This window comes from Parasteatoda tepidariorum, chromosome 8 (assembly GCF_982258835.1).
Source record: "Parasteatoda tepidariorum strain Cologne lab strain chromosome 8, Ptep-v5.0, whole genome shotgun sequence".
NCBI classification, from domain to species: domain Eukaryota; kingdom Metazoa; phylum Arthropoda; class Arachnida; order Araneae; family Theridiidae; genus Parasteatoda; species Parasteatoda tepidariorum.
In genome coordinates, this window is record NC_141762.1 from 13,310,597 (window position 1) to 13,324,364 (window position 13,768).

Below are 13,768 nucleotides of genomic sequence, written 5' to 3' on the forward strand. Positions count from 1 at the left end.
TTTTGAACTTCATCACTCTAACTGCTCAGAAGTTTGACGATTTTATATCATGTTGATCAATAATTGTCACTCGGTATTTATGATTATGAAAACAAAAATATTACTTGAATGACTATTTGGGGAATTATATAAAGCATAAGTTATCACAAAGTTAAATTACTGCAGTTACAGTCAAACCTCGATATCTCGAACTTGAAGGGAGAGGAGAAAAAATTCGAATTATCGAAAATCGCATGTTTCTGATGGTAGACTAAAGAAAAATGCTCTTTACATACCTTATTTACTATTCCATATTTATTCTAAAAGTACTTTTTACACTTTCATTAAAAAAAAGAAAGATTCAATTGTTGTTTGCTTTAAAGATGTGTCAGAAAGTTTGTCCATAACACTTTCTAAGTGGACTATAGCTTTAAATGTCTCCTCTGACATATTCGGCTGCCTCTCAATGAATCTCCTTACAGTGTCCACTGCAGAAAGTTTTTAGTGACATTGGGCAGTAAATCTTAAATTTTCTCATCCTCTTCTTCTGATAGTTCACAAGAAGCTTTCGTTTGAGCGATGATATCATTGTCATCCCACTGACCACACACTGTTACTGCATCATCTACGCTTACGAAGTCATGAAATTCCATGTCATCGAGTTTCACGAGTTCGGTCAATCTGTCCCAATAATTTTCGGTGTAGTTTTCAGCAGAATTAACGATATTGATTGTTTGACTACTTTCGTCATCTTTAATGAATCCAGCCTTCTTGAAACCATTCATTATCGTATAGAAAGACACATCATTCCATGCCACTGACGTCTTTATGTCCATTTTTTTTTTTAAAGTTTATCATTATGAGAACTGGTTTTCAATTCTTAAAATTTTAAATTTTTTTTTTGAATATTTTTTTTTATTTTCAGAAAAAAAATCTACACTATTTATGGAGAAAAAAAAATTCAAGTTATCGAGGGATTAGAAAAAAAAATTCGTGAAATCAAGTTTTTTTTAACATTGAGTGTATAGGAAATTTGAAGGGAATTTTTTTCCCTTCGAGATATCGAAAAGTTCGTGAAATCGAGGTTCGACTGTATTAGCAGGGTGCGTAGCGAAATCTTTCAACAAAAAATAAGTATCTTTTAAGCACTCAAAAAATATTTTTAAGCACTATATGCTTGAACAAAATGCAAAATAATTTTACACGATCGAATTAAAATAACTAGTTTCTGATGAAGAACTCTTTTCTTGATCATATTAGTCATTATAAAATTATCAAGAAATTTTTCGGTTCGATTTCAGAGGGTGGAAAATGAAGCCTGAAATTGAGAATATCTTGTAAAATGCAGCAGAGTTGCACAGGAGAGTGCTATAATCTCACCGAACCCAGCTTAGTAGACGCACATGTGGTTTCCCAAGTATTTCATCAAACATGTAAAATAATTGATGTTTTCATACGCTATGGACCGACGGTACGCCAAAATAGATTGTGGTTGAATGAATTGTGAAAACGTTGAACAATGTGAAAAGCACGCTTTTGCGTAATGTGTGGATAAAATCGACATGGTAAAAAAAAAATTCTCATTTCGGAAAAATCAAGCACTTTTAAAAAACACCCAAGGAAAAAAGCACCTTTAAGGGCTTTTAAGAACAAAAATCGATAATAAGCACATTTAAGTTGTACCTTTTTAAAACGCTACGCACCATGATTAAGTAAACAAAACTACTTAAGTTTAAAAATAAAACACAATTTTAAGTTAAATTTCATTCTAATCATATATGAAAATAGCATAATTAAATAGTATAATTTATTATAGAGGTATTAAATAGTATAATTTGATACAAATAATTACTTAGTTAGCAATAATATTATATTCAATGTAAAGTTTAACAGAGCATAAGTCCCAATTAGATTCTTATAAGTCCGATAAAATTTTCAGCAAATATTTCTTGAACAACCGATTTCACAGTTCTGTTGTAAGCTTTGATGGTTGATTTTAAGTGCTTACATTCTTCTCATAAGTTCTTGACAGTACTTTTAAGTGTAAAAGGTTGAAAACCTCTAGTTAAAATATTCTAGAATAACATAGCATTAAAAAAAAAAATAAGTAGGTCATTATAAATCATGTTGGAATAGAACAGTTTCTGATAGAGAAATAAAATTGTATGCCATTTGAAAATTGAAACTAATGAATTTATTAGCATAATATATACAAATGCAATAGTGAAAGTAAATCAAGGATTTGCAATGAAAGGCATAATTTGAATAATATACAACTACATGAATGAAAAATATATAAACAAAACACATAAATAAAATCTTACAGGAAAAAAACAAGCATTTATGATAGATAGTATAGTAGACTCCCTATTAACTGGGATTGGATTATCTGGGTAGCAGATTATCCAAAGGCTGATAAAAAATAAATAAATAAAAAAGAGAGAGAGAAATATGTATTGCCACCATGGAAATATGCAAAAAACACACATTCTTCTTGACATTTCCTTCCTATTGTATTGGACTCATCCATCTGAGCTTTAGTACTACCAATTGGTTTTGCTTTTGCTCTGGAATGCTGGAGGGGTGGTACGAAGCAAGATATGATTCAACTTTCGTCGAATTATGAGCATCATTCAGGTTAAAAAATTTCCCCATGCTTTATATTCTGTTTGTAACGTTAACATGTTTAAATACAAATGAGCCATTCTTAGTATAAATCAAAAGATGACAATAATTAAAAATTTGGAAAAAGGACAAACAGTTAAATCATTAATGTATGAATATTAGTTTGACGATCAAACTGTATGTGACATTAGATAAAAAAGTTTATACGTTTTCTATTATTCTTTTCCAGCGACATTGGTATAAATTACATTATTTGGGATAGACGCTTATCCTTATCCCTGACAAAGCATTTCTCGACCTCCCTAGTTAATCAAGAGTCTAATGAATTATAAAAGCATATCAAGGGATGATAAATACTTTACTTCAATTATAAGCCTTATAACATATCATCATGTTTCATAAAAATGTTAACTTATTCTTTGACTATTACTAGAAATTTACTAAAAGTAAGGAACTAAGAAAATTATTTGTGCTATTCTTGCAATTTGAAAATAAAATGGATAAAAAAAAAAAACTTTGTTATATCATTTTAACAAAACAGAATAATAACAATAAATGCAATTAATCTCTATTTCTTAGTGTATTTAAACAGAACTGATGTGTGATATTAATCATTAATTTGATTATCATTTACTTAATAAATTAGCATTCACAAAAAAATATTTATGGGGTTTATAAAGTTAGTAAAAAAACTAATACAACATAAAAAGTTTTACATCTGTCCTTATAATAAAAAAGTAAGATAATATTCACTGCATGCAAAATTTTTCAAACCAAAATATACAAGTATCAAAACCTTGATTGCCCAGTGTATAAGGCATATAGTAATTGATTTTAAATCAATTAAACTATTTTTTTTTTTAATTTAGAATAATTACAATAGCAAAATTGTAAATAGAAAAGCTGATGTTAGCACATTAAAAAAATTAAGTAAACAAAAAAATGAATAACAATTATTGCTTAAGCAGAGCAGGAATCTAACTATTATAAATAATAGCAAGGTTTATTTTTTTTTTTTTTTTACTGTCATGTTTTAGAAAGGTTTAATCAATTAATGCCATTTACATCCATGCAAAACTTACATAAATGGAAACATACAAAAAATAAAAAACTTGGCTATCTTTTGTTTAAAACTAATAAAAGACTTAAAAGTTTTTTTGTTTACATTGACTAAAGTTGAAAAAAAAAATGCAAATAATATATTTTCTGGCTGCTATACAAAGACAGGTGAATTCCAAACAGACACATTGATGTTAGTGTGATGTCACAGGAGAAGAAATGTACCACACTTGATTCTTATCTTTGCTTCTCGTTTCAATCCTGACACATATTTTAACCCTTAAAGGTCAGGGTAGCATTTCAAATTTACTTCTCACCAGTTATAATTACATTAATTAATCATAATTAATTATTACAATAATCATAATTAATTATATCAATAATCATAATTAAATATAACAATAATCATAATTAAATATAACAATAATTATAATAATTAATTATTATAATTAATCATTATAATAATTAAGTATAATAATTAATTATTATAATGATTAATTATAATAATAATTGATTATTATAATCATTAATTCTAATTAAATTAATAGAATATATGGCAACAATAAGATAATATATAATAAAATACGGTAACAACAATCAGCTGAGAAAATACACCTTATTATTATTCAGGATAGCAATGTTTGGAAAATTATAATGAGTATAATATACAAGGTCCGGCTATTAATTTCCAGGACTCATAGAATAACTCAGAAGAAAATAAAATTAAACGCATAGCCATTTAATATTATTCGAAGTAATCCCCATCAGCCGTAATGCACGTCTGTGCTCGGCTGTTCAAATTTCGGAAAGAAGTTTTAAAGTCCTCTTTCGGAATGCTCTTTAATAGTGACGTTACAGTCTTCTTGATGGCTTCGATATCTTGAAATCTTGTCCCCTTCAGCGAATTTTTCAGCTTAGGAAACAGTCTGCGGGTGCTAGGTCTGGAGAGTATGGTGGATGCTGCATCTCAACGACACCATGCTGGGTTAAGAATAGCCTCACAGGCAGCGCAATGTGTGGAAGCGAACTTTTTCAATTGCTTCGGGCGTGCGTAACGACTGCGGCCAACCTGTGTGTGGATCATCTTCCATGCTTTCGCGCAGTCCCGAAAGCTTTTAAACCATTCAAAAGTTCTTGAGCGACATAATGCTTCCTCGCCGTAAACTTGTTTTAACAATTTGTAGGTTTCCGCAGCTGTCTTGCCCAATTTGAAGCAACATTTAATGTTTATTCTTGCTCCATTTTCACTTCGACAACAGGAATTTAAGAGCTACGTTTCAATGCGCCTTTCTACAAGAACCACTTACTTCAGCATGGTGCTGATTGCACTGCACATGCGCAAGAAAGCACTCTTCAATATGCAATCATTAGCGCCATCTTCCGGCTTTTCGTTCTCCTACAGTTACGTCAGTCCTGGAAATTAATAGCCGGACCTTGTAATTTACATTAAGGTAAAAAAAATAATGGCGTTGAAGAATAGTGTCATTTATATTAATGTAAAATCCGCGATTGGCACAGTGGTCAGCTGACATTGTGAACTGGGTTTCTATTTCTTGTGCGGCTTAAAACCCATCGATCTTCAAATTTACGGGTACCAGCTTGTCTGAGAAAGGAAGCCGATTACATTACTACAGTTGGTTTGCAAATTGCGAAGCCATAATTTCCATTGACTGAAAACTGGCTGTTGTGAGACTTACTTTTTATATTATATTTAACTTTTATACAATATTTGCTTTCTTTGCATTAATGCAAAACTTGTATAGTTTGTAACAAACTATAAACCAAAATTTAAAAAATGTCACACTCTCTGTTGTCTTTACATTTGGATTTTATTTTATTGTTTAAATAGAGCAATATCACTGTGCTGTTGCAAAAATGACAGTAAAAATAACCTGAAAACAAATTAATAATAAAAATTTAAAATTTTTTTATTGAAGGCTCGCTCAGAATTGAGGCACTCTCTGTGCATTTTAATATAGAAATATTGTCTTCCTTTTAACAAAACTAACACTTTTCAATGAAAATTCTATTAACAGACAGCTTTTATTCAGAAAAAGTTGCTCTACAACTTAATATTTGCTTCCGTTAGAAAGGTTTCACAGACATTTTTTAAAAAAAATTACACAATACAGTTTTTATTAATCATAATATACATAAAAGACTACTCAGGAAGAGAAAAATCACAGAAGTGTGTCACCATATACAGGGTGCATCAGCAGATCATTGCCGAAATAATCAGGCATACAAAAAGAATTAAAAAAACATAGGGACATGGGATTGGAAATGCTACCCAGAGCTTCTAGGTAAGGATTGCAAATTACAGATAATGTATGACGAAAATAGACAAAATCCTTCAACATAGGTTACAGATTTACATCCCAAAGCTACAACAGGTGATGGTCAAAATTATTTTTCAACTGTTATGCCAATAGGATGTGATCCAGATATAACTTGTAACAGAAGGTGCACCATACTATGTAACATTGATAGCTATATAGTATGTCTTAAGGCAAACAGTTTGAACAACTCCGGCAGCACTGGTCGTAAATGAGTAGGAAAATATTAATGGAAAAGTTGATGGGTGTGGACCAATTCTGGGTCCAATGCCAGCCATTACTGAATCCTGGCTTGAGTGTAGGGCATTTCCTCCTATTCTACTTATAGACTGATTCAGGCCTTCCAACCAAACTCTTGATGCACTGATGTCTTGTGATGATTTTTTTTCTGAGGGTGACAAGGTCATTAACTGACAAGGGTAAAGCCCCAGGAAACTCTTGTCTCCCAAAGAAAAACAAAGAGTTAGAATATGGAACATTAGAATGATGTATCCATGATGAAAAGTCAAAGAGGTGCTCAAAACAAATGCAAATACATTTTAAGGGGTCAAAATTTAAAGGAATGGGGGAAACCTGATCAAAATCCAAAGACCAGAAGGGCATGGAGAGGTATGTCGGATGCTTTATGCACGAAACAATGTGAAGAACCTAACTAAGTAAGATGATGTAGAACATGTTTATTTATATTTTAGTACAATATATATATTTTGTAACCCCTCTAGTTATTCCAGACAACATTTGGATCCCTGTGCTCCAAGAAAAAAAATTTTTTTCCAATTCTTTTTATATGCCAGCTTAATTATTATTTTAAAGTACCCTGTATATTAAAAAAAAGCAAGGATGACACTTAAAAGTTAATCATGAAAGCTCTCAGCATTCAAAAAGGATCCTTTAAGTCATGTCTTCCAACTGCTTGAGAATCAGTTGTCTCTCTGATATTGTTTTTCTGATTTGTGCAGCATATTTCTTTGGTGGGGCTTTATTTTCACACCTTGCAGCATAGATCTCTCGATATATTTCCATCAACTAAAGAGCAAAGTATAAATTTGATTAACTATGATATCTCGCGAATAAGAAAACAAAATTATACAGTTTTTGGGTCAGGGAAAGTGTTCTACCTTGAACCAGTTTCACTTTTTTATTTTTATAAAAAACTAGTTCAGACATTTTTCGAATACAATTTTATCTGTTAATATAATTTTTCTTTTGTGAACAATCTCTGTCATACAATTGCTCAAGAATGGTGATATACTTTAGAACTGTGAAAGGATCACAAGGGTTCTACTAGTTATGAATATAATAAAATTATAATTACCAGTTATGATTATAATTAAATTTATATCCAACCAATTATCCATCATATTGTGCACAAATACGACACCAAACGAAGCCAAAGTTGTACTTTTCGTTCAATTATGACACCTATTTTAGAACAGCTTGGCACATTTTATAAAAATTATATGGCATTTTGGAGCAGAAAAAGCAGAAATTTTGTTTCGGAGCAGTTTGGTGCAATTTGCGTAGGTGATCCAACTCTAAATGTAAGGACTTTATTTTACCAGTATATTGAATGAAAAAATTACTCAGAAGCTAGAAATTCAGAAAAAGTTTTTTTGCACACACTTGGGAAACCATAAATGGTCACCGACACAGGTATCAACTACATATACCGATTGCAAATTTCCCTCAACTGGGTGGCACAAATACAGTGGAAAGTCTGGACTTCACAAAATTAAATTGATTTTTCAAAATAAAATTGATTTTTCCGGATAATTGACTTTTAAGGTAAACAAACTATTATATATAAACAGTATAAACTCAGGTGGTTTGATGGTTGCACTATTTTTAGTTCAGATTTCCATATGGTTATTAAAATATCGATATTTAATACACCAGAAATTTCAAATCACGCATTTCGCTTGGTTATAATTTCTCGATCCACTAGATCAGCGACGATTCTACAGTGAATCCGTATGGTTTTGTCAACCGTCTTTTCAGAGTTATTAAGATGGATTTGTACTTGGCTTTTTAATTTCTCAATGCTTTAATATGGTATTATTTTGTTCGGCAAAATTTGAATTTAGCATTTCGCACTTGTTAACGAATCACTCTGAATCCCATGGGGTTTTACGATAGCATTTTTGTTAGTTATTGTATGGATTTTCAGAGTTTTTTAATGTTCCATTATCATACATGGGAAATTTTGAATCTTGCATTTGAAGAATTACTTTTTGATTCACTGGATTTGTGATGATTTTATAGCCAGGTGATGTTGTCGATCACATTTTCAATAGCTTGGGATTTTCACATAGTTTTAAAATCTCAATTTTATTTTTAATTCGGATTTCTACGATCCACAAATTCCGAAACGCGCTTTGGAATAATCACTTTTTGACCCGCTCAAGTCGGGACGATTCCCTCACGAATCCTTTATTTTTCAAAATGTTAAATTTTTGCGCACTCTAAAATGGAGAGCATGATTCTTGCAGTAATAATCCTTTTATGTGAGACATGAAAAAAAAATACGCGATTTTTTTCGCACTAAAATGAAATGCCGGGTTTTGTTTTCGAGATATCCAATTTTTTTAAAAATATTATTGCAGAAATTGGCTAAAAATCATAAAGAAGTGGAAAAGCAGAGAACTTTCATCCGTGCATACTTTTTTAACAGGTCGAAAAGAAAAAAAATTATTTATTTTTTTTTCTAAAAAAGGAAAAGAGTTTTGTGTATTTTGATTATTGTGTCTGGAAAAGAGACCCTTCCGGTAAACAAACATCTGGATATGGGACTTTGTACTGTATTTACATATATTTGTATAAATTTTAAAGACATTTTTACCACTTAGACATTTTTCACCAATTAATAATTGTGCACAAATTCATGTATTCAAGTCCAATTAAAATTGAAATAATATTTTTTTTAAATACCATACAATTAAAATATTTAATAAAAAAGTTAACTCTATTTAGTTTAATGCAGATAAATTTTATGCCATAAAATAACACTGCTTGTCCTTTTTCATTTTTTTTTTCACCCTCAGTCCTAAATGTAGGTTTGGACAATCTTCGATATTAAAAAAACCAACTTAGATATTATTTAGTTATGGAAAAATGCTAGAGTGAAACACATCAAGGTAATGAATTAAATGTTGGAAGTACCTTTGCATCTATTTCTTTTAATTTCTTTTTAACATCTTGTTTCTTTATTTCAGCTTTCGCCATTGCTAAAAGGTGTTTTTTCTGTCTTAAATTTCTGTTGCATACCGGTATAAGCTCCTTTTGGAGTCGTTTCAGCTCAGCTAAAATTTCATCTTCTGGTTCATCTAAATTTGATTCACTAAATTCCATAGCACCTTTAAAACAAATAAAAAAGTTTTCACCACTCATCCATTGATAGAAAATATTCAAATATATACAATAAATGTAAAATTTTATGGGAGATTAAATACGAATGTGAAAACAAATATCAAGACAAAAAAAAAAAAAAAAAAAAAAAAAAAAAAAAAAACAGAAATTTTTAATGCAGGGGAGACTCAAAATTAACGTTGGGCTGAGATCACTGAAATTACACTAGGATATCCATAAAATAATTATTAAACTGCTGTTTGTAGAAAATGCAACACCATGAAGGAATCATCAGAATCAAATGAAATTCGCAGCAAATGTCAATTATAGGATATTATGCAAATTAATAAAGTTTCAGAGCCATCGCGCGTGCGTGGCGCGCGCAGCGCCCTCTGAATTGATGCTGAAAGCGTATAAATAAAGTGCTGTAGCGGGACGTTGAAAATAGTCTATGATTATTTGTTAGTGGCAAACGTTTAGTGAGACCTGAGTATGCCTCCACGACGGAAGAATAAGAAATTCAAGCAACTTACGGAGTTTGAACGAGGGAGGATAATCGGCCTTCGAGAAGGAGGATTTTCCTATCGCGCAATAGCAGCTCGTATGCAGCGGAACAGTTCCACAGTGATGCGAGTTTGGAAGCAGTGGACCGACGAGCACCGAACAACTCGAAAAACAGGCACTGGACGACAGAAGGTGACGTCAGAGCGCGATGATCGACACCTGCTCCGCATGGCGGTGAATGATCGCACAGCTTCCTCCAGGCTGCTGGCAGCACATTGGTCTACTGCTACAGGTGTACAATTGTCGGCTTCGTCAATTCGTCGTCGTCTGCTGCGCCGTGGATTGCGTGCAAGGGTGCCATTATACAGGATTCCCCTCACGGCGGATCATCGACGGCTGCGTCGGCAGTGGGCTCTTGAGCACAGAGACTGGCGAGCTGATTGGCACCAAGTTGTCTTTTCAGATGAATCACGCTTCAATTTGTGGACCCATGATGGCCGTGTTCGTGTTAGACGTTATGCCGGTCAACGCTGCCTTCCTGAGTGTATTATTGAACGACATAGTGGTCGAACACCCGGAGTTATGGTCTGGGGTGCGATTTCGTATCATGGACGATCCAATTTGATACGAATTGAGGGTAATCTCAATAGCAACAGATACGTCCGTGAAGTGCTACAGCCCGAAGTCGTTCCTTTCCTTCAAGGCATCCCTGGAGCTATCTTTCAGCAGGATAATGCACGCCCACATGTTGCGCGGACTGTTAGAGACTTCTGTTCAGCACAACGCATGCAACTTCTTCCTTGGCCTGCTTATTCGCCGGATATGTCGCCTATTGAGCACGTGTGGGATATGGTTGGTCGGCGTCTCACTCGTGATCCGCGTCCTGCAGTTTCCAAAGACGAACTTTGGTTGCGCATACAAGCGATATGGAATTCTCTTCCTCAAGCAGATATTCAACATCTGTTTGACTCCATGCCACGTCGTATAGCAGCACTTATTGCAGCGCGTGGTGGCTGCACCAAATACTGATTTCGGACGCTTAATTTGTTTCTTTTGTTTTGAAAATTTCATCATTTATTTGTATCAGTACAAGTCGTTTCTGCATTAAATTTCATTTGATTCTGATGATTCTTTCATGGTGTTGCATTTTCTACAAACAGCAGTTTACTTCTCTCTGTACAGCAATTGATGTAAAGAAATGGTATATTGTTTTGATTTTTTATATTTTCAATCAAGTTTTGGTATGTGTTTTTGTTACAAGATAGCATATTTAATCACAATTGCGATATTATAAATTCTTTGCATTGCAGTTTTTTTTTTTAAATACCTGTAGCTAAACCTACAGCTGTCAAAAAAAAAAAAAAAAAAAAAAACTGGATTTTGGATTTTAAGAAATTATAAATATAAAATATTTCAAATTGGAAATTAAAAAAAATAATTCTACATTGGAAATATAAAATAGTTCCAATGTAGAGAATTTATATATTTTTGTGACGGATAAAGAAAAATGAAATACAAAAAGTATGAAGCTGCACAGTTTAGACAAACAAGTGGCATTTTATCTACAATATCAGTATCGAATCTGCGAATTTATAACTTCTGGTGTACTGGCATAGCGGGTGTATCATCATTGACTGACGCAAGACCCTTTTGTCGAGGAATTACTGTTCCAGTTTTATCCTAAGAACCAAGAGCAACGGCAGAATAAAATAAAGGAGGGTGCAACCCTCTAACAAACCCCCCTCCCCCCCCAAAATTTTTTTTTTTTTACAAATATTCTGTTATTAGGGGAGAGTTGGATAAAACGGGATAGTCGGACAAAACCGGATATGTCGCCTAGGGACCAGACTATTGCACCTATCTAGTGGACAACGACAGAAACGTGTTAGTCGACCGTGATTATATCATTCTCGGTGTGTCACACCTCGAGATCACTATTTCATAGAAAGTTGTAGGTCTTAGAACTTTTCTACTCTATTTTTTGCCATTTTCTACATTTATGTGTGTTGTTTTTTACATTGTACTGCCTACATATATGGGAATAAAATTCCGGTGAGCATTAAATTTAATTAACCATTTATTTACCAATATTTTTCTGTGCAGTCTATTTAATTTTCTTTTCACATTTAGGCAGCAGCCATGTTTGTTTCAAAAAGTGTCGGAGTCGGACAAAACGGGATAGAGTTTTTTATGTCCCGTTTTATCCACCTATTTATTTGTTGGATTATTACATTTTAAAATAGCCATATATTAATGTAGGCCTATTAATGTAGACCAACTTATTTATATTAGCTATATATATTTTTGAAAAATTTAGTCTCTTTATATAGTAATGCAAAATTTGTTTATTAACGTTCATTATTAAGCATTTTATTTTCGACTCTAGGATTTCACATCTTTCTTTAGAACTAATTGTAATGTATTTCTCTGATGAAGACTTGAGCTTTTTTATATATAAACAACATTATTTATATATTTGCATTATTTATAATTATATATATGCAAAAAATTAAACATTGTAAACCCTATCCCCTTTTATCCAACCCAGGTATGCTAAAACAGGATATGTAAGAGTTTGGAAATAAAAAATTTTTTCTATTTCACAGTCATTAAAATTAGTTTAAAATATGTTTTGGTATGCTTCAGTAAATGTTGTAGCTACAAAAAAATAATGTATGGTTTTGCTTAAAAGATATTCCATAGTAAATAAACACAATAATGGTATCCCGTTTTATCCAACTCTCCCCTACATTTTGTTTGTTATTACATATACTTTCATCTGTTAATTTTTTTTTCCAAGATACATTTCTTCATTGTTAACAAGATATTTTTTAAAAAAAGTATGAATTTCTTGTACTTGCAAATTTTGCCATGAGAAACTGTATTGATGGGGCTGGCATAGCTACTGACTTTGAAGCACAAATAACTACAAACAATAGTTTCGTATACTAACATGTTTGTGCACGCTTAACATTTGCATATATTGTGTTGATGAAGTTTAACAGTTGAGAGAAGTCAGTTTGTGTCAGTTGTAACTAATAGAAAATATAATATTATTAATATTTTATTAATTAAATGAAATTTAAAAATATAGCTTAGATATCTGCCCAAGAAAAAAATCTTTTTTTGACAGTTTAGATAAAAAATTACTTTTGAGTGTTCGACTTGTGAATAGATTTTACAAATTAATTGCATTCTGATATTTTTTGTAGAAAAAAGTAACTTTACGTAAGTATTTTTTTACAGATTTATATATACAATTTTTAATAGAATTTTCTTAAGTATTTAATCAGTATTTACAATAATGAAATTCCGAGAGGAGTATTTTTTAATGCTGAATGAGTGTTTGTTCAATACTTAATTTAATTTTTTTCTTACAGGAAAGTATGGCATGCTTGTAAAAAAAATTAAAAGTGATATCAGAAGTTATTTTTGCAAAAAGCGTAAAGCTGACGATACTAGTCTAAACTCTAGTATAAGCACTAGTTCAGATTTTATTTCAAAGACTAATCCTGGTACTAGTGCAAACAGCAAACAAGACGATTACAAAACTTGTTTGATTAAACAATTTTTTAATTGTTATGTATCAATAATTACTTAATTATTTGTTTTTGAATAAAAATATTTTTAATAAAAATATTTTATAACAAAATTGTTTTTCTGTAGCTATTTAATTGTTTAAAAAAAAAAAGCCAGGGGGGTCACCCCGCTGCCGGCACCCTTGCTAGGGACATTTCAATACGTGAAGATGATGGAAAAGTTTTTGGATAATGAAATATTTGGCTCACCTGGATTGTTACATTATAGTTGGGATTTTGCGTAAATTGCAGCATGTTGTTCGATTTGTTTTCTTAGTTTATAATGTTATTTTTTATTATTTTAACAACCATTTAATGTTCCTTAATATCTACAAATCCTCA

The 13,768-nt window shown here is 31.7% G+C and overlaps 1 protein-coding gene across 5 annotated transcripts in view; it reads right to left on the minus strand.

The window, feature by feature from the left end:
- Positions 1 to 5,471: 5,471 nt before the first annotated feature.
- Positions 5,472 to 13,768, minus strand: part of Ada3 (transcriptional adaptor 3) — a 34,873-nt gene continuing 26,576 nt past the window's right edge. For all 5 annotated transcript variants that reach the window (XM_087149857.1, XM_087149858.1, XM_087149861.1 and 2 more), the window contains exons 10-11: positions 9,159 to 9,352; positions 5,472 to 7,025 (exon numbers count right to left, since the gene is read on the minus strand). In XM_087149857.1, the coding sequence (XP_087005983.1) occupies positions 6,891 to 7,025; positions 9,159 to 9,352 (329 nt within the window). In that variant the 3' untranslated portion in view covers positions 5,472 to 6,890. The remainder of the gene's footprint in view (positions 7,026 to 9,158; positions 9,353 to 13,768) is intronic.